The sequence below is a fragment of the Thalassophryne amazonica genome, chromosome 9 (genome assembly GCF_902500255.1).
Source record: "Thalassophryne amazonica chromosome 9, fThaAma1.1, whole genome shotgun sequence".
NCBI classification, from domain to species: Eukaryota; Metazoa; Chordata; class Actinopteri; order Batrachoidiformes; family Batrachoididae; genus Thalassophryne; species Thalassophryne amazonica.
Window position 1 is genome coordinate 117,413,864 of NC_047111.1, and position 22,367 is coordinate 117,436,230.

The following is a 22,367-nucleotide window of genomic DNA, read 5'->3' on the forward strand; positions in this document are numbered from 1 at the left end:
CCAGTTCTACCTTAATGACAGCCACCAGTTCTGCCATGACAAGTGCCATTACGAATCCTGCTACCACAAATACATCAATGGTAGTCTCCAATACTACTACCAAAGAGAGTGTGAAAGGTGACATCTCAGTGGAGTGCAGGGCTGCTGCCATCACTGTCACAGTTGGCAAAGATTTTCTACAGAAGAGCCAGATCAGGGAAACTGACCTACACTTGGGTCTGAAGGAATGTGGTGTCAACGGGGGCAATGACACTCATGTGCAGTTGACTGTGGCATGGGATGAGTGTAACACTATACTTGTTAAAGTAAGTTGAGACTGGACGACTACCATCTTCAGCTGAGTCTTTTTGGAAAATACTTATTGTACCTTTGAAAATTAATGCTATAAACACAGTTATCCTCAAAGTGAGTAAAAACTTTGTCTGATATCTGGTATTTCTAGAATGAAACCTACTACACAGTATCTGTGATCCTACTCAACAACATGGATCCCTACATGTCTGCCAATGGAACAATGATAGTTCCTAAAGTGCGCCTGCAAATGCCCATCATATGTGCCTACAGCAAGAAAACACTCATCTCTACTGACTTTGGCTCCATGGGGTAAATGTCACACGATTTCATGATCACACAACATGTTGTCATGGTTTTATTCTACTAACAGGTACACACATAAACTTCTTTTAAATTGTCTCTATTCATCTTAAACTGGAGCAACTCTAAAAAGAATGTGTACCATCATGGTCTACAGGCCATGTATTTATATGAAACCTGATCACCTGAGGTTCTGGTTTGATGACATGACTTCATGTGTTTCTGTGTCCAGATACGACCTGATCAAAGATACAATCATGGCCTCGGGGTCATTCCAGGTGATTGTGCAGTTGATGAATGGCACCGTGCCTCTGCCTCACAACTACAGTTTGTCCTCTGACGAGGCTGTGGTGGTGCAAATCAGCCTGAACACCTCAACAGAGCAGATTAAAGTCATCATGAACAAGTGCTGGGCCACGCCCACCCCAAACCCTGCAGATAGCAAGAGCTACACCTTCCTGGACAACAGGTCTGCCTCTGCCCACACCACTGTTTGGTCTACTGAAGGCCTCCCTGTCGGGGTTTCTGCCACATTTTATCTGTGAATAAAATGTGCCAAGTAATGTACTTATGCACAGTATTGAAGTATTTGTTTTGTACTCTATTGTGCTTTAAAGTCTGGGGTTGGGACAACTAATGAAAATCATTAGTTGAATAGTTGGGTGCCATTAGTCATCGACTAGTCGGCAACTAAATTTGACATTGATGAATTAAGCCAGTTTTGAATCTTCATGTGAAACTCATTTATTTTAACAATTTTATTTTAATTTAACATTTATTTAACCAGGTTTGTCCCATTAAGCTCAAAACCTTTTTTGCAAGGGAGACCTGGGCAGTTCTAAAGTTTCCAATTCACCTAACCTCTTTACAAGCACAAAACCACAAATTCTAAAAACAGCATTAGCATGAAGACAATAACTGGATTCATTTACTAGGCAAAGACGACCTGTTTGAGTTGACTCTTTCCCCTGCCAAGGTTCACACACGGTGGCAGCTCCAGCAGGTCTATTCTATAAAGGGTTACATGAACTGAATAAATGGCTTTTGACTAGTCGACTAATAAAAAATAAGTCAACTAGTTGGATGTTAGCTAGTTGTACTCGACAATTACGACTAGTTGTCCCATCCCTATTAAATTCCTGCTATACTACATTAGAGAAAACTACAACCCCAATTCCAGTGAAGTTGGAACTGTTATGTGTCGGACGCAGCTCGGAGAACCGACCAGCGTTTGAAGGACCCAGTATGAAATAAGCAGAGCACGGTACAAAGGCTAACTGAATTTAATACATAACAGTGATACAAAAAATAACAAAAGAAAGTGCGGTCTGGCGTGGTGCGCTCCCAGCAGCGCTAACGGTCCGGAGCCAGAAGCTGTTCGGACCCAAGGACCCCGCCGACACCCCCCAGGTGGCCGCAACAAACCGAGTCTGTGAAAGAAGGAACCATTATGTGAGTCCACACTCTACACACAGAGAGAACACTTAAAGGTGTACAAACAGCAAACACTTCCTGGCTTGATTACTAATCAGCTTCCCAACCTGCAGGCATGGAACATCCAGTTCACAAAACTCCACTGCAGTGGAAGCTGATACATGACTAACATACAGCTCAATATAAAAAGGTGTGAGGGACACCACATTTACTGACTGTATAAATGTTAGTCACAAAATCTAACGTACCTCAGGAAGTGTGCTGACGAGCGTGAGACCTCACCCCCTCCTCTTTCACAGACCGTGCATCAAACCCTGGACGTTCTCTGCATCCACTGATGATGAGATGGCTCCCGAGATGACGATCTCACCCGTCTGGTCACAAGGTCGAGTCTCTGGCAAATACACACTGTATACTCCAGTCTTAAATGCCACCATGTTCCAATCCATATAGATGCACCTCAGCTGTGAGTCCTGACGAGCCGCAGGTGATCAGGGTGAGGTCCTGATAACCTCAGCAACACAGCCACTCAGTCCCAAATGCAAGCCACCTGGAAGGAAAAACAAAAGACAGAAACAAAAAGGCAGCCAGGCCCCCCAGCCACACAACAGGAACGTTGTGTAAAATGTAAATAAAAACAGACTACAATGATTTGCAAATCCTCTTCAACCTATATTCAATTGAATACACCACAAAGACAAGATATTTAATGTTCAAACTGATAAACTTTATTGTTTTTGTGCAAATACTTGCTCATTTTGAAATGGATGCCTACAACACGTTTCTAAAAAGCTGATACAGTGGTATGTTTCCCACTGTGTTACATCACCTTTCCTTCTAACAACACTCAATAAGTGTTTGGGAACTCAGGACACTAATTGTTGAAGCTTTGTAGGTGGAATTCTTTCCCACACTGAAAAAGAGAATGTTTGAACCAACTTAAAAAACTGTTCCAATTTGTAAAAACCTGAATGAATTAAGTTGTTTGAACTTAAGTTTGAAAGTTAAATCAACTCTAACTTACAAACTTAAGTTCAAACAACTTAATTCATTCAGGGTTTTTTTTTACAAATTGGAACACTTTTTTTTAAGTTGGTTCAAACATTCTCTTATTCAGTGCATTCTTGCTTGATGTACGACTTCAGTTGTTCAACAGTCCGGGGTCTCCGTTGTCATATTTTGCGCTTCATAATGCGCCACACATTTTCAATGGGCGACAGGTCTGGACTGCAGGCAGGCCAGTCTAGTACCCCCACTCTTTTACTATGAAGCCACGCCGTTGTAACACGTGCAGAATGTGGCTTGGCATTGTCTTGCTGAAATAAGCAGGGACGTTGCTTGGATGGCAGCATGTGTTGCTCCAAAACCTGGATGTACCTTTCAGCATTGATGGTGCCATCACAGATGTGTAAGTTGTCCATGCCATGGGCACTAACACACCCCCATACCATCACAGATGCTAGTTTTTGAACTTTGCTCTGGTAACAATCTGGATGGTCTTTTTCTTCTTTTGTCCAGAGGACACAACGTCCATGATTTCCAAAAACAATCTGAAATGTGGACTCATCAGATCACAGCACACTTTTCCACTTTACGTCTGTCCATTTCAAATGAGCTCGGGCCCAGAGATGGTGACGGCGTTTCTGGATGTTGTTGATGTATGACTTTCACTTTGCACGGTAGAGTTTAACTTGCACTTGTAGATGTAGTGACGAACTGTGTTAACTGACAATGGTTTTCTGAAGTGTTCCTGAGCCCACGTGATAAGATCCTTTACACTAATTAAAACCTTTCAGGGATCAAAGGTCACGGGCATTCAGTGTTGGTTTTCAGCCTTGCCGCTTACATGTAGAAAGTTCTCTAGATTCTCTGAATCTTCTGATTATATTATGGACTGTAGATGATGGAATCCATAAATTCCTTCCAGTTGACCGTTGAGAACCATTGTTCTTAAACTGTTGGACTATTTTCCACACAGTTGTTCACAAAGTGGTGATCCTCACCCCATCTTTGCTTGTGAAAGGCTGAGCCTTTTGGGGATGCTCCTTTTATACCCAATCATGACACTCACATGTTTCCATTTAGGTGTTCTTTGAGCATTCATCAACTTTCCCAGTCTTTTGTTGCTCCGTCCCAACTTTTTTGAAATGTGTTACAGGCATCCGTTTCAAAATGAGCAAATATTTGCACAAAACAACAAAGTTTATCAGTTTGAACATTAAATATCTTGTCTTTGTGGTGTATTCAACTGAATATAGGTTAAAGAGGATTTGCAAATCACTGTATTCTGTTTTTATTTACATTTTACACAACGTCCCAACTTCAGTGGAATTGGGGTTGTAGGTAATAGTACCATTAGCCACAAAGACAGTAGGGGCTACTACAATCTGACATTTGGCTTCAATGACCTTGATCTTCACCCAGATGACTGTCCTCTGGTTGATCATCCCAGGGAAATTCTGCCAAGGTCAGCCAGATCAGGGAAATGGACCTTGTGTCACCAGCTTGTTGTCCTATGATAATATCTGATCATAAGGGAATAGCACAATCTCAAATGTGGCTAAGTGTGTGCCATATTTGGTCCAAATTAGGTTGAAAATCAGATCCCATGATCTTTGTCAAAATGTATTCCTTAAAGGCAATGTCAGGGTCAACGGTCATTGACATCAGAATACTTCATTAATCCCAGGGGGAAATTAGTTAGCATTAGTTCCATGTGCTCAGTGCAAAATAGCAAGTGGGAGAGGAAAGAAGTTAAACTAAATGAAGTTAAACAGAATTTTAAACACACAACAGAACAAATATACAATATAAACAACAGATATCTGATATGAACAACAAATATACAATATAAGCAGGATGCGGAAATGAAACACGAGTCCGGGCTGTGGACTCAGAGTGTCTGACATTCAGTCCCTCTGGCTGCTCATTTGTTTGCGCTTGGGGTCGCCTCTCCTTCCTGTCTTCTGTCTTCCTGTTACCCCCCCAAGTGAGGAGTTTTCTTGCACTTTCAGTCACTTTAACCTGAATCCAGTTCACCTAACCTGCGTATCTTTGGTTGTGGGAAGAAGCTGGAAGGAACCCACACAAACACGGGGAGAACATGTGAGGCATCAGTGCTAACCACTAAGCCACTGTACCGCCTAAATTTTAATTATGTTGTCAGTATTATATTATCAATCCCTTATTTAAATGGTCAAGTATAAAATTATAGTCGTACCAAAAAATTATTTTATGACTTAAATCTTAGTAGTGAAGGGTCACTGCTCATCTGTTGAAAAGGTGCAGGATTTAGTAGAGACTTCTAAGTAAAAAGGAAAAAAAGGAAAAAAATCTGCACACTTCAGGTCTGTGCAAAATAGCTTTACTGAAGCTGGAAGCTTTCGGTCTGTGAGACCTTCATCAGGCAGAGTGCATGTTACAAACGGTGCTGTTGTGTGGGCCGCTGAAGAGGAGGTACTGCTGGCCCACCACCACCAGATGGCACCCTGCTTGGAGTGCGGGCTTCAAGCACGAGAGGGTACCAGTGGAGTGACAGCTCCCTCCTAATTGAATACAGACTGTGGGATTACTGAGTGTGCGAACTCACACTCATCAGTACTGTCTCTGTTCTCTGCCAGCAGTCTGACTGCTGAAGACAGTGGCCATCTGGGGCGCAGGGCTTAGGCGGCTCCGGTGTTCTTCAGATCCGTTGGTGGTGGAAGCTGTGTGGGATCCGGCTCTTCTCGCACCAGACGTCTTCTGTCTTCGAGCCTGCCACAGGTCACCTGGTGTATAATTGACATTCTGCAATATTTGTATTGTCTGTACTTCGTTGTGCGCTTCACAACATTAAATTGTTACTTTTTGGCTATTCCATTGTCCATTCATTAATGCCCCCTGTTGTGGGTCCGTGTCACGACACTTCCCAACAGGATTTCTCGGCCAGCGTCATGGATCCCGAGGGGCGTCAACCCGAGCTTGAACAGCCAATGGAAGAGCGAGGTGCACAGGTGCCAGCAGGAGGCGTGTTAGGTGAGCTGCAGCAAATTCTAACCGCTTTCACTGCTCGGTTGGATTTAGTAACCGAGCAGAACGTTATCCTCAATCGGAGGATGGAGGCTCTCGCCACCAGGGTGGAGGCGCGCGATCAAAGCACTGCTGCAGCACCTCCTCCTGCTGGTCCCTTGTCAGACACAGATGTTCCACTGGTCGTTCACCGACCCCCCCCCTCCGTCCCCTGAAGCATACATAAGCCCTCCGGAGCCGTACGGAGGTTGTGTCGAGACGTGCGCGGACTTCCTAATGCAGTGTTCGCTTGTCTTTGCACATTGGCTTATGTTATTAATCTGCTTCGAGGAGAGGCACGCGCCTGGGCTACGGCGCTCTGGGAGCAGAACTCACGGCTCCTAATGTCATACACTGGGTTTGTAAGGGAGTTCAAACAGGTTTTTGATCATCCCAACAGAAGCGAGACCGCTTCGAGCGTGCTTCTGTCAATGAGACAGGGGCGCCGGAGTGCAGCCGAGTATGCAGTCGACTTCCGCATCGCGGCTGCGAGGTCCGGCTGGAATACCGTTGCACTCCGTGCCACCTTCATAAACGGACTGTCTCCGGTCCTGAAGGAGCATCTGCTGGCTAAGGAGGAACCACGGGATTTTGACGGGCTTGTCGACCTGGTTATACCTTTAGACAACCGCTTAGAGGAACACCGTCGGGAGCAGGGCGGGGGGTGTGGCCGGGCATGGGCCGTCCCTCTTCCTTCCGGGTCCGAAAGGGTGCCGTCGTCCCCACGCTCCACAGCCAGAGGGCCCCATGTGGCAACAGCTCCGCCTGCTGACGAAGCTATGGACACGAGCAGGGCCAAAATGAAATCAAATGATAGACAAAGGAGGCTGGCCCGCGGGGAGTGTTTTTTCTGTGGCTCTAGTGATCATATACAGAGGAACTGCCCCAAATGGTCAAACTACAACGCCCGTCCTTAGAAACTGGGCTAAGGGTGGGCCATAACACGCACACGGGGAAACCCCGTAGATCCGCACGAATCCCAGTCACAGTCCTTAGTGAGGATTTAACCCTTCACGCCCCAGCACTCGTAGACACGGGGTTGGAAGGGAATCTGCTGGACAGCAGATGGGCAAAGGAAGTAGGGCTCCCTCTGGTGGCCCTGCCTTCTCCTTTGAAGGTACGGGCACTAGATGGCACCCTTCTTCCATTAATCACACACCAGACACAGCCCGTGACATTGGTGGTGTCTGGGAATCACAGGGAGGAGATTGTGTTTTATGTAACACCTTCTACCTCCCGAGTGATTTTGGGTTTTCCATGGGTGTTAAGACACAATCCCCGGATTGACTGGCCGTCTGGGGTTGTGATGCAGTGGAGCGAAACCTGCCACCGGGAGTGTTTAGGATCCTCGGTTCCACCCGGTGAGACAGCTAAAGAGGAGGTCAAAGTCCCCCCCAATCTGACGGCGGTACCGGAGGAGTACCACGATCTTGCTGACGTCTTCAGCAAAGATCTGGCACTCGCCCTTCCCCCGCACCGACTGTACGATTGCGCCATCGATTTGATCCCGGGCGCTGAGTATCCGTCCAGCAGGCTGTACAACCTCTCACGTCCGGAACGCGGATCAATGGAGACCTACATCCGGGACTCCTTAGCTGCCGGGTTGATCCGGAACTCCACCTCCCTGATGGGCGCGGGTTTCTTTTTTGTGGGTAAGAAGGACGGCGGACTCCGTCCATGCATTGACTACAGAGGGCTGAACGAGATCACGGTTCGCAATCGATACCCTTTACCTCTGTGGATTCGGTGTTCACGCCCCTGCATGGAGCCCAAATATTCACTAAACCGATCTTAGGAATGTGTACCTACCTGGTTCGGATCCGGAAGGGAGACGAGTGGAAGACGGCATTTAACACCCCCTTAGGGTCACTTTGAGTACCTGGTCATGCCGTTCGGCCTCACAAACGCCCCCGCGACGTTCCAAGCATTGGTTAATGATGTCTTGCGGGACTTCCTGCATCAGTTTGTCTTCGTATATCTAGACAACATACTCATCTTTTCTCCGGACCCTGAGACTCATGCCAGCATGTACGTCAGGTCCTACAGCGGTTGTTGGAGAAACCGGCTGTTTGTGAAGGGCGAGACAGTGCGAGTTCCACCGCACTTCTTTGTCCTTCCTGGGGTCATCATCTCCTCCAACTCCGTCGCCCCTGAACCGGCCAAGGTCTGCGGCGGTGAGAGAGTGGCCCCACCCAAGAAGCCGTAGGAAGCTGCAACAGTCCTCGGCTTTGCGAACTTCTACAGGAGGTTCATTAAGGGCTACAGTCAGGTAGTTAGCCCCCTGCAGCCCTGACCTCCACTAAGGTCCCCTTCACCTGGTCGGCTCGGTGCGAGGCCGCGTTTAGGGAGTTGAAGCGCCAGTTCTCGTCTGCACAGTTCTGGTGCAGCCCGATCCCTACTGCCAGTTCGCAGTGGAAGTGGATGCCTCTGACTCAGGGATAGGAGCCGTGCTGTCACAGAGCGGTGAGTTCCGATAAGGTCCCTCCACCTTTGTGCCTATTTTTTCCCGCAGGTTGACCCGGCTGAGCAGGAATTATGACGTCGGCAATCGGGAACTCCTGGCGGTGAAGGAGGCTCTTGAAGAGTGGAGACACCTGTTGGATGGGAAGCGACGGTTTTGCCCCTTCACGGTTTTCACAGACCATCGGAACCTGGAGTCATCCGGACCGCCAGCGGTGGAACCCCAGGCAAAGCCCGCTGGTCACTGTTCCTTCGGGCGCTTTGACTTCCAGAACAATTGCCCCGGGACCAAGAAACCAACGATCGGATTGCCCCTGTCCCGGGTGCATGAGAGGAGGCCAAGGCCGAGTTGTCAGACCCCACAGAGACCATCATCCCTGAGTCCACTGTCGTGGCCGCCCTCACCTGGGACGTGGAGAAGAACCATCCGAGGCACTGACATGGAACCCGGACCCGGGGACCGGCCCCGAAGAACCAACTGTACGTCCCACCGGAAGCCAGAGCTGCCGTTTTGGACTTCTGCCATGGTTCCAAGCTCTCCTGTCATCCCTGGGTGCGCAGGACCATGGCGGTAGTCCAGCAGCGCTTCTGGTGGGCGTCTACGGAGGCCGACGTCAGGGACTATGTCCAGGCCTGTACCGCCTGTGCCAGGGGCAAGGCTGACCACAAGAGGACCTCAGGACTCCTCCAGCCCCTACCGGTGCCTCACCGCCCCTGGGTCCCACATCGGCCTGGACTTTGTCAAGGGCCTCCCGCCGTCCAGGGCAACACCACCATTCTCACGATAGGGACCGGTTCTCCAAGGCGGCCCACTTCGTGGCCCTCCGAAGCTCCCTACAGCCCAGGAGACAGCAGACCTCCTGGTCCACCAAGTCGTGGAGTCTGCATGGGATACCAGGGACATCGTCTCAGACCGTGGCCCTCAGTTCTCCTCTCATGTCTGGAGGAGTTTCGCAGGGAACTGGGGGCCATCGTGAGTCTCTCGTCCCGGGTATCACCCTCAGACAAACAGACAGGCAGAGCGGGCCAACAGGAGCTGGAGCAGGCCCTCTGTTGCGTTACCTCCGCGCACCCGACGGCCTGGAGCACCCAATCTGGCTGGATCGAGTACGACCACAACAGCCAAGTGTCGTCAGCCACCAGCCTCTCCCCGTTTGAGGTGTATTTGGGGTTCCAGCCCCCATTGTTCCACTTGTGGAGGGATGAGGTCGGTGTGCCCTCGGTCCAGGCCCACCTCAGGAGGTTGCCACAGGGTGTGGCGGGACGCCCGTTCTGCCCTGTTGAAGGCCCGGACGAGGGCCAAGGGCCCATGCAGACCGCCGGCATTCCCGGCCCCTGCATACCAGCCCGGGCAGGAGGTGTGGTTGTCAACAAAGGACATCCCACTTCAGGTAGACTCTCAGAAACTCAAGGACAGGTATATCGGACCGTTTCCCATCACCAAGGTCCTCAGCCCGGCCGCAGTGAAGCTACGGCTACCAGCTTCACTGCGGATCCATCCTGTCTTTCACGTGTCACGAATCAAGCCTTACCACACCTCACCACTCTGCACCCCTGGACCTGCACCGCCTCCTGCCCGGATCATCGACGGGGAGCCGGCATGGACCGTGCGTCAGCTCCTGGACGTCCGTTGCAAGGGTCGGGGGTTCCAGTATCTGGTGGACTGGGAGGGGTATGGCCCAGAGGAACGCTCCTGGGTGAAAAGGAACTTCATCCTGGACCCGGCCCTCCTGGCCGACTTCTACGCCCCGCACCCGGACAAACCTGGTCGGGCGCCAGGAGGCGCCCGTTGAGGGGGGGGTCCTATTGTGTGGGCCGCTGAAGAGGAGGTACTGCTGGCCCACCACCACCAGATGGCGCCCTGCTTGGAGTGCGGGCTTCAAGCACGAGAGGGCGCCGGAACCAGTGGAGTGACAGCTGTCAGATCATCACCACCAGCTGTCACTCATCTACGTCAACCTCCATAAAAGCCGGACTGCAACTCCACCTCCCCGCCGAGAAATCAGCTACCATACAGGTAACCTCTCTGCTGAATCTAAAAACCGAACAAAAGTCTGATCTCTTTTGCAGCCGTTTTCCTGTGACGGAGTCCTTGTCTGCTGTGTTGGCGTTTGGTGTGGACTGTGACGGCTTCGCCTCCCACCCCACCCAGATAAGTGGTTGTCTCAGGAGCTGTCCGAGTGTGTTCTTGCTTGCCTCTACTGGTGGTTGGCTCTCATGCGGTATTGTATCAACTTCCTGTTCCGGAGCACAGCGGTGGTTTTTCTGTATCTGTTAGCTGTTTAATCTGCGCCGTTAGATTGATCTAGTTATCTAGATTACGATTTGTTTCCCAGTGTAATCTTACGTGCCTTAACTAAAGCACTCCCTTCTGCTGAATCACCTCTAAATTATTTACACATTATTCACTTTGCGTGTCTTTTTAGGAATCCGCTAGCTTAGCGTAGCTACTAGCTCTTAGCGATTTAGCATGGCGGCTTCTCCTGTCTTCCCGCACTTTCTGCTCTGGGTGTGAAATGTTTAGTTATCCTCGGCACTCTTAGCAGTAACGGTACTTGTAATAAGTGTAGCTTATCGTAGCTTTGGAGGCCAGGGCTGGGCGAATTGGAGACTCGGCTCCGCACCGTGGAAATTCTACAGCTAGCCAAGGCCCCTATATTCGGTGCGGACCGATAGGTAGCTTAGCGCCGTTAGTTTCCCTCTGGCAGATCCCGAGCTTCTGGGGAAACCTGGTCTTGTTAGGCGAGACGGGCATCCATTCCACTTTGGATGGAGCAGCTCTCATTTCTAGAAATCTGGCCACTTTCTTAAATCCTCAAACCGTGACTATCCAGGGTTGGACCAGGAAGCAGAGTTGTAGTCTACACACCTCTCTGCAGCTTCTCTCCCCCTGCCATCCCTCCTTACCCCATCCCCGTAGAGACGGTGCCTGCTCCCAGACCACCAATAACCATCAAAAATCTATTTAAGCATAAAAATTCAAAAAGAAAAAATAATATAGCACCTTCAACTGCACCACAGACTAAACAGTTAACTGTGGTCTATTAAACATTAGGTCTCTCTCTTCTAAGTCCCTGTTAGTAAATGATATAATAATTGATCAACATATTGATTTATTCTGCCTAACAGAAACCTGGTTACAGCAGGATGAATATGTTAGTTTAATGAGTCAACACCCCCGAGTCACACTAACTGTCAGAATGCTCGTAGCACGGGCCGGGGCGGAGGATTAGCAGCAATCTTCCATTCCAGCTTATTAATTAATCAAAAACCCAGACAGAGCTTTTAATTCATTTGAAAGCTTGTCTCTTAGTCTTGTCCATCCAAATTGGAAGTCCCAAAAACCAGTTTTATTTGTTATTATCTATCGTCCACCTGGTCGTTACTGTGAGTTCTCTGTGAATTTTCAGACCTTTTGTCTGACTTAGTGCTTAGCTCAGATAAGATAATTATAGTGGGCGATTTTAACATCCACACAGATGCTGAGAATTACAGCCTCAACACTGCATTTAATCTATTATTAGACTCTATTGGCTTTGCTCAAAAAGTAAATGAGTCCACCCACCACTTTAATCATATCTTAGATCTTGTTCTGACTTATGGTATGGAAATAGAAGACTTAACAGTATTCCCTGAAAACTCCCTTCTGTCTGATCATTTCTTAATAACATTTACATTTACTCTGATGGACTACCCAGCAGTGGGGAATAAGTTTCATTACACTAGAAGTCTTTCAGAAAGCGCTGTAACTAGGTTTAAGGATATGATTCCTTCTTTATGTTCTCTAATGCCATATACCAACACAGTGCAGAGTAGCTACCTAAACTCTGTAAGGGAGATAGAGTATCTCGTCAATAGTTTTACATCCTCATTGAAGACAACTTTGGATGCTGTAGCTCCTCTGAAAAAGAGAGCTTTAAATCAGAAGTGTCTGACTCCGTGGTATAACTCACAAACTCGTAGCTTAAAGCAGATAACCCGTAAGTTGGAGAGGAAATGGTGTCTCACTAATTTAGAAGATCTTCACTTAGCCTGGAAAAAGAGTCTGTTGCTCTATAAAAAAGCCCTCCGTAAAGCTAGGACATCTTTCTACTCATCACTAATTGAAGAAAATAAGAACAACCCCAGGTTTCTTTTCAGCACTGTAGCCAGGCTGACAAAGAGTCAGAGCTCTATTGAGCTGAGTATTCCATTAACTTTAACTAGTAATGACTCATGACTTTCTTGCTAACAAAATTTTAACTATTAGAGAAAAAATTACTCATAACCATCCCAAAGACGTATCGTTATCTTTGGCTGCTTTCAGTGATGCCGGTTATTTGGTTAGACTCTTTCTCTCTGATTGTTCTGTCTGAGTATTTTCATTAGTTACTTCATCCAAACCATCAACATGTTTATTAGACCCCATTCCTACCAGGCTGCTCAAGGAAGCCCTACCATTATTTAATGCTTCGATCTTAAATATGATCAATCTATCTTTGTTAGTTGGCTATGTACCACAGGCTTTTAAGGTGGCAGTAATTAAACCATTACTTAAAAAGCCATCACTTGACCCAGCTATCTTAGCTAATTATAGGCCAATCTCCAACCTTCCTTTCTCTCAAAAATTCTTGAAAGGGTAGTTGTAAACAGCTAACTGATCATCTGCAGAGGAATGGTCTATTTGAAGAGTTTCAGTCAGGTTTTAGAATTCATCATAGTACAGAAAACAGCATTAGTGAAGGTTACAAATGATCTTCTTATGGCCTCGGACAGTGGACTCATCTCTGTGCTTGTTCTGTTAGACCTCAGTGCTGCTTTTGATACTGTTGACCATAAAATTTATTACAGAGATTAGAGCATGCCATAGGTATTAAAGGCACTGCGCTGCGGTGGTTTGAATCATATTTGTCTAATAGATTACAATTTGTTCATGTAAATGGGGAATCTTCTTCACAGACTAAAGTTAATATGGAGTTCCACAAGGTTCTGTGCTAGGACCAATTTTATTCACTTTATACATGCTTCCCTTAGGCAGTATTATTAGACGGTATGCTTAAATTTTCATTGTTACGCAGATGATACCCAGCTTTATCTATCCATGAAGCCAGAGGACACACACCAATTAGCTAAACTGCAGGATTGTCTTACAGACATAAAGACATGGATGACCTCTAATTTCCTGCTTTTAAACTCAGATAAAACTGAAGTTATTGTACTTGGCCCCACAAATCTTAGAAACATGGTGTCTAACAGATCCTTACTGTGGATGGCATTACCCTGACCTCTAGTAATACTGTGAGAAATCTTGGAGTCATTTTTGATCAGGATATGTCATTCAAAGCGCATATTAAACAAATATGTAGGACTGCTTTTTGCATTTACGCAATATCTCTAAAATCAGAAAGGTCTTGTCTCAGAGTGATGCTGAAAAACTAATTCATGCATTTATTTCCTCTAGGCTGGACTATTGTAATTCATTATTATCAGGTTGTCCTAAAAGTTCCCTAAAAAGCCTTCAGTTAATTCAAAATGCTGCAGCTAGAGTACTGACGGGGACTAGAAGGAGAGAGCATATCTCACCCATATTGGTCTCTCTTCATTGGCTTCCTGTTAATTCTAGAATAGAATTTAAAATTCTTCTTCTTACTTATAAGGTTTTGAATAATCATGTCCCATCTTATCTTAGGGACCTCGTAGTACCATATCACCCCAATAGAGCGCTTCGCTCTCAGACTGCAGGCTTACTTGTAGTTCCTAGGGTTTGTAAGAGTAGAATGGAGGCAGAGCCTTCAGCTTTCAGGCTCCTCTCCTGTGGAACCAGCTCCCAATTCAGATCAGGGAGACAGACACCCTCTCTACTTTTAAGATTAGGCTTAAAACTTTACTTTTTGCTAAGCTTATAGTTAGGGCTGGATTAGGGACCCTGAACCATCCCTTAGTTATGCTGCTATAGACGTAGACTGCTGGGGGGTTCCCATGATGCACTGTTTCTTTCTCTTTTTGCTCTGTATGCACCACTCTGCATTTAATCATTAGTGATCGATCTCTGCTCCCCTCCACAGCATGTCTTTTTCCTGGTTCTCTCCCCTCAGCCCCAACCAGTCCCAGCAGAAGACTGCCCTCCCTGAGCCTGGTTCTGCTGGAGGTTTCTTCCTGTTAAAAGGGAGTTTTTTCCTTCCCACTGTAGCCAAGTGCTTGCTCACAGGGGGGTCGTTTTGACCGTTGGGGTTTTACATAATTATTGTATGGCCTTGCCTTACAATATAAAGCGCCTTGGGGCAACTGTTTGTTGTGATTTGGTGCTATATAAAAAAATTGATTGATTGATTGATTGATTGATTGATTATCGGAGGTGGAGGTTCTCCCTCCTAATTGAACACAGACTGTGGGATTACTGAGTGTGCAAACTCACACTCATCAAAATCTGTTTCTGTTCTCTGCCAGCAGTACCGGGTCTGACTGCTGAAGACAGTGGCCATCTGGGGCGCAGGGCTTGGCGGCTCCGGTGTTCTTCAGATCCATTGGTGGTGGAAGCTGTGTGGGATCCGGCTCTTCTCGCACCAGACGTCTTCTATCTTCGAGCCTGCCACACGTCACCTGGTGTATAATTGACATTCTGCAATATTTGTATTGTCTGTACTTCGTTGTGCGCCTCACAACATTAAATTGTTACTTTTTGGCTATTCCATTGTCCATTCATTAACGCCCCCTGTTGTGGGTCCGTGTCACGACACTTCCCAACAGGTGCTTGGACTTAATACACTTAATTAGTGGCACCTGTAATCAGTGGTGAAGCACTCTGAGTCAGTAGAGCATCATGGGAAATGCAGTGAAAGACATGAAACATACAGAGGAAAAAAAGGAAAAAGAACAAGTCCATGCTGTGTACACATCAGGCATCGGCCATCATAAAACAAACACAAACAGTTCAAAATTAAATCAATACTTCAGAATTATATAAACACACTCATGTCAAAATCCTCGTTTAGACCTGATCTATCTAATGTATATATCCAAAAGAGTTCTCGTTGGCATAATTTCTGTTGTGTGGGCCGCCTGAAGAGGAGGTACTGCTGGCCCAACACCAGAGGGCGCCCTGCCTGAAGGCGGGCTTCAGGCACCAGAGGGCGCAGTCGCCGCCTGGAGCGTCTGGAACCTGGGTTGACAGCTGTCACTCATCCACTCATCATGCCGCACCCATAAAAGCCTGGAGAAGACACCACACCCATGCCGAGAAATCGTCGACCCGTACAGGTAGACTCTCAGCCGTCTTTGCACTCTTCTCAGCTAAGCTTTGTTGTGACGTTCCTTGCATCTGAGCTGGTAGCTGATAATTAGTGACTTTTGAGTTTGCAGCTTATCCACTTGTATCCGAGTCTGAGGGAGTTGGTTGGAGTTGGAATTTCCGCTCTGCACTCCAGCACTCGACAAGTGTATATTGGGTCTGCACGGTAACTCACAGGACTTGTGAAAGCAGGAGGTGGAGGTGTTCTTGTCCTCCCGAAAAGGATTCATTTGCTGACTGTTTGCTGGGTGTGTTCACTCACACTCACTATTAACTGTTTCTGTTTCCTGCCAGCAGTACCCGATCTGACAGCTGGAGATGGCGGCCACCTGCGGACTCAGGACTTGGCGGCTCCGAGGTCTTCCAGATCTGTTGGCGGTGGAAATCGTGTGGGTTCCGACTCCTCTCTGGACGGGCGTCTCCTATCCTTGAGCCTGCCCACATGACACCAACTTGAGATTGACTATTAGTATAGATTGTATCTGTATTCGTTGTGCACTTTTCACAACATTAAATTGTTATTTTTGCATTCCCATTGACTGTTCATTTACGCCCCCTGTTGTGGGTCCGTGTCATCACACTTTTCACAACAACTTCCTGTCAGCGTCACCCCCTCTATGTAGGGTTACTTGTTCTATACCCTGGAATCTAAGGGAAGAAAGAGGGTGTGACAGATCATTAAAATGACAGGCAACAGGATATTTTTCATCTTTTCTCCTAATGGAGCTCTTATGTTCACTTATTCTTTGTTTCAGAGGGCGGGTGGTTTTACCAATGTAAATTTTATCACATGGACATGTTAACATATAGATAACATTTTTCGTATTACATGTGATTATTCCCCTGATTCCAAAACGTTTACCGGTTCTAGGGTGCTTAAAGGTATTTGTTTTCACTGAATTATGACAATGAGCACAATTTCCACAGGGATAATTCCCTTCTTTGATAGGAGCTAACAGTGTTTGTTTTGGAGGGGGTACGATGTTAGCTCTAATCAATTTATTACGAAGGTTTGGTCCTCTTTTGTGAACAAAGAGAGGAGGGTCCTGAAAAAGTTCAGACAGGGCTGGATCTGTGGTTAGAATATGCCAGTGTTTCTTAATAGTTTTGTTTTGTTTTTTTGATAATGTGGGCCTGGGGAGTGGAGGTGGTAATAACAGAGACTGAAAAATGTTTTTCTTTTTTTACACTTTTACTCTGAACTTTCTGATATGCCGTATCGACACACTGAGCTGTATAGCCCCGTTTTAAAAACCGCTGTTTCATTTCTACTGCCTTCACAATGAAGTCATTGTCAGAGTGGCAGAGTCTTCTTAATCTATAAAATTGGCTTTTAGGTAGGCCATTCTTTAAAGCTCTAGGGTGGGCGCTGGTGGCTAAGAGAAGAGTATTACGGTCACTTTCTTTCTTGTATAAGGTGGTAGTCAGACTCCCATTACCTAGTATAATCCACATATCTAAGAAAGATACACGTGATTGATCATATTCTAAAGTAAATTTTAAATCAGAGTTACAACTATTCAGATATGTACCAAATGCAAATAGTTCTTCACTTGTTCCTTGAAACAAACAGAAAACATCATCCAGGAAACAATACCATTTAAGGATTTTTCTGACTAAAACGGTTTATATCTGGGTTAAAAACAAACTTCTGTTCAAAAAAAAACCCCACATATAGGTTGGTGTAATCCGGAGCAAAAGTAGAGCCCATAGAGGTCCCTTTCAGTTGTAAATAGAATTCCCCTATAAATGAGAAGTAGTTTAACTTCAGTACCATGGAGGCCAACTCAAAGATAAAGTGACTTGGTGGGAGTTCTGTACGATCTTGAAGATAGAAACCTAAGGGATCTAGTCCCCGGTCATGTGATATATTTGTATAGAGGCTCTCCATATCTAAAACCACCCGCCCTCTAAAACAAAGATTAAGTGAACATAAGAGCTCCATTAGGAGAGAAGATGAAAAATATCCTGTTGCCTGTCATTTTAATGATCTGTCACACCCTCTTTCTTCCCTTAGATTCTGGGGTATAGAACAAGTAACCCTACATAGAGGGGGTGATGCTGACAGGAAATTATGCCAACGAGAACTCTTTTGGATATATACATTAGATAGATCAGGTCTAAACGAGGATTTTGACAAGTGTGTTTATATAATTCTGAAGTATTGATTTAATTTTGAACTGTTTGTGTTTTGTTTTATGATGGCCGATGCCTGATGTGTACACAGCATGGACTTGTTCTTTTTCCTTTTTTTCTCTGTTTGTATGTTTCATGTCTTTCACTGCATTTCCCATGATGCTCTACTGATTCAGAGTGCTTCACCACTGATTACAGGTGCCACTAATTAAGTGTATTAAGTCCAAGCACCGTTTGTAACATGCACTCTGCCTGATGAAGGTCTCACAGACCGAAAGCTCGCAGCTTCAGTAAAGCTATTTGCACAGACCTTAAGTGTGCAGATTTTTTCCTTATGACTTAAATCTTAAAAAGCCCAAAGGTTGTGCAGCTTTAATCAGTAATAATAATAACAATAATCCATCCATGTTCTATACCCGCTTACTCCAATTCAGGGTATTATTATAATAATCATGAAAATAAAATAATAATAAATGTTTGTAAACTGTGAGCTCAGTTTAAAATGTCATTTCAGATGCTGCATGTAAACACACAAACTGATTGTGTCTGTTTTGCAGCTGCTCCTTGAACCCGTACACCCATGTGCTGACCAATGGAAACTCCAGCGTATCTCGTGTCTCTGTGCAGATATTCTCCTTTGTCGGTCTGGATATGATCTACCTGCACTGTCTCGTCCAGATCTGTGTGGAGACTGGATCTACCACCTGCATCCCTGTGAGTAACCGATATGTACAAAATAACTACATTATGGAAACAGTAGGAGCTTGAACTGTCTAATGTCCCAGCAAGACTTTACAGGTACAAATTGGCAGTCTAATTATCATATTTATGTACTTCATTGCATTTTTTTTCTTAACATCATATACAAACATTGTGAATATGAAATCTCTGTCATCAAGCACTCTAATGCAATGTCAGACTTAAAGCCAGCCAACACATTTATTAGGATAGATGTACACTACCAGTCCAAGGTTTGGAGACATTTTCCCAAGAATGGGAAAGTGTGTCCAAACCTTTCACCAGTACCACATAAAACAGAATCTGTGTTGGTATAGCATGCATAAATTTGCTATCACCAACTAATCTCAAGTAGAACAAATAAATAAATGAATTGCTCCAATCTCAGTAATTGTCAGGCTTATCATAGGACAAGCAACAGTGGCCTCCAGTGGCCATCATCACCCGTCATTTACCAAGAAATCCTCACAAGCAACTTGATTGTTCTGTCATTATGTTATGGTCATTTTACATGTTAAAAATGTGAAAACAAGAGGCTTACTGTTTCTCACCTCTATCAGTCTGATCTCCAAGTTTCAGTGTTCAATATGCACTATTTCTTACTGACTTAACTCACAGATCCATGTACAAATCACATTGAAATTTCACCCAAAATGCAATACACCATACAGAATTTACAAGTGATGAATGACTTATTTACAAATGCAGTAGAAGAGTTCAAACATATGGAGCTAAATCCAGGCCAAAGGTTTTGTAATCTGAAAATTAAAAAAGATTGAAAAAATTAGATTTTGAAACACTGAATTTTCAAGAACAAACACTGAATTTTCAGTTTCAAAATTGATTTTTTTATTTTTTTTATTTGTTTTCAGATTACAAAACTTTTGGCCTGGATTTAGCTCCATATAAACAACACTAAAATATAATCACCCCATCTACTCCTCATTGGGGAATCAATACTGTAAGTAGCTAGCTTCTAAAATGGATTGTTAGCGTGTGATTATGTTACTTCATTTTCTTTAATATGCAAATCCATGCGTCAAACAACCCTAAAGTGTAATCACCTTTTAGTTATCAAAAAAGTATAAGAGCGTCTTCGTTCTTGCTTCGTTTCAGGACTGTCTACAAAGAACAGTTCAGAGTAGAACCACAATCGGGAGAACTCTTGCTTCTACAGGGCCGCTGTCGAGGATATCTGAAGGTATGGCAGGCGTCAATGTAACGACACCCTTCTTTAGTCTGGGTCATTTGGTTTACTCAGCCACAGACAGAGAAAAAAGAAGACAGGAAGACTAATACTTTTTTTTTTTATATATATATATTTATTTCATTCATTTAAAAGAAAAACAGAAAAGCAAAAAACAAAAGCACCACAATACCAGAATGAAAAGGAGCAGAAAGAAGAACAAGTCTTATGATTTCTGCCCCTTTTAACAATACAATCTTTCAATATACAGCATCATAGTCAACATTATTTAACAGATTGCATTTCTTTAACTTGTTACATACCACTGACCCATTTCATAATTATGACCATTAATTAATAGATTACATCACTGACAGGTTACATTTAAACTTAAGACACTCCAAACATTATTAAGTTTACTTTTTTTTTTTGACTTTCTTGCAGCCCACTGACTTACTTCATAGTTTCATACTTACTTAATACATCTAATTTAATATGTTTTTTAAATAATTTAAGCGACCTTAATTCTTTAATTTCTTTATTAAGATTGTTACATAATTTGACACCATTTACTGCAATACTCCTTTCCTTTACTTTGGTTCTAAATCTTGGTTTTTTTAAAGACTTCTATTCCTATCAATTTATAACTACTTACTCTTTTTTCAAACATATTTTGAATGTTTGTTGGTAAAGTATTTTTATTAACTTGGTACATCATTTGTAATATTTTCAAATCGACTAAATCATGAAATTTAAGTATCCTATACTTAATAAACAATGGATTAGATGGATCTCTAAAACCACTGTTACTAATCACTTTTAAAGCTCTTTTCTGCAAAATAATAAAGGTTGTATATAGGTTGTATATGTTGATCCCAGATTCTACACAGTAAGTTAAATATGGGAGAATCAATGAATTGTACAATGTTAATAAACCATAACTATTTAATGAATATTTTACTTTATGCAAAACAGCAATGGCTTCGCTATTTTTCCTTTTATGTAATTTATGTGTGACTTCCATGTAAGATCTTCATCAATCATGACTCCTAAAAATTTCATTTCTTTTACCCTTTGTATATCCATTCCATCTATTTGTAATGACACATTATTTTTTTTTTCACTCTGTCATTAAACAATATGAAATTTGTCTTATTAATATTTAGTGACAATCTGTTTATATCAAACCAATGTTTAACTTTTTCCAACTCTGTATTTATCACTTGTGCTACTTCCTGTATATCTGATCCAGAGTAAAACAGCGTTGTATCATCAGCAAATAAAATGCTGCCAAGCACCTTGGATACATTCACAAAATCATTGATATACAAAATAAACAGTTTGGGTCCAAGTACCGATCCTTGTGGTACTCCATAAATAATGTTACACAATTCTGATTTGGTATTATTTATCTGAACAAACTGTTTTCTATTTTCTAAGTAGCTTTTTACCCACTGATGTGCAACACCTCTTATTCCATATTGTTGTAACTTGTGGAGCAATCTTGAGTGGTCTATAACATCAAAAGCCTTTTTCAGGTCAATAAAAATACTTACAAAATAATCCTTATTATCTATTGTTGTTGATATTTTCTCTATTAGTTCCATAATTGCCATAGCTGTCGAATGTTTGGTTCTGAATCCATACTGAGCATTATTTAAAATATGTTTCTCAATAAATTTATCCAATCTTGTTACAAAAACTTTTTCCATAATTTTAGAAAACTGTGGAAGCAATGATACTGGCCTGTAATTAGAAAATTATGTTTGTCTCCATTTTTATATAATGGGACTACCTTAGCAATTTTCATTTCATCTGGAAAAACCCCAGTTGACAGAGACAGATTACAAATATAAGTAAATGGTTCAATAACAATTTCTATTATACTTTTTACAGTCATCATGTCTAAATCTTCATGGTCAGTTGATCTTTTGCTTACACAGTTTTTTACAATATTTCTTATTTCATCTTTTTTCACACTGTCCAGGAAAATACTATTGACCGTATTTACCAATGTACATAATTTATCTTCTATTATTGGTTTATTTCCCACCAGACTTGACCCTACATTTGAAAAATAATCATTAAACCCATTTGCAACTTCTTTTATATCATATATCTCTTTATTTTCCTTAACAAAGTAATTTGGAATAGTTTCTTTCGTTCCATCACTATCAATCACACTTTTTATAATTCCCCATGTTACCCTCATATTATCTTTACTCTTATTTAGTTTTTCACTGTAATAATCTTTTTTTTGTTTCCTAATTATTGTTAATAGTTTATTTTTATATTTTTTGTATTTATGTTCTGATTCCTTTGTTTGCGATTTTAAAAAGCACCTGTATAAATAGTTTTTCTTTGCACAAGCATTTTTTATTCCCTTTGTCAGCCATGGTTTATTTACTCTTTTCTTACTAATTTCAATTAATTTACAATTTTTATTGTATGATTTCATCAATATTTTCATAAATGAGTTATATGCTACATTAACATCACTGACAT

At 43.6% G+C, this 22,367-nt stretch overlaps 1 protein-coding gene across 1 annotated transcript in view; it reads left to right on the plus strand.

The window, feature by feature from the left end:
- Window positions 1-22,367, plus strand: part of umodl1 (uromodulin-like 1) — a 48,933-nt gene that overhangs the window by 22,312 nt on the left and 4,254 nt on the right. The window contains exons 13-17 of the mRNA XM_034179121.1: window positions 110-305; window positions 443-603; window positions 827-1,063; window positions 18,496-18,652; window positions 19,793-19,877. Of these exons, the coding sequence (XP_034035012.1) occupies window positions 110-305; window positions 443-603; window positions 827-1,063; window positions 18,496-18,652; window positions 19,793-19,877 (836 nt within the window). The remainder of the gene's footprint in view (window positions 1-109; window positions 306-442; window positions 604-826; window positions 1,064-18,495; window positions 18,653-19,792; window positions 19,878-22,367) is intronic.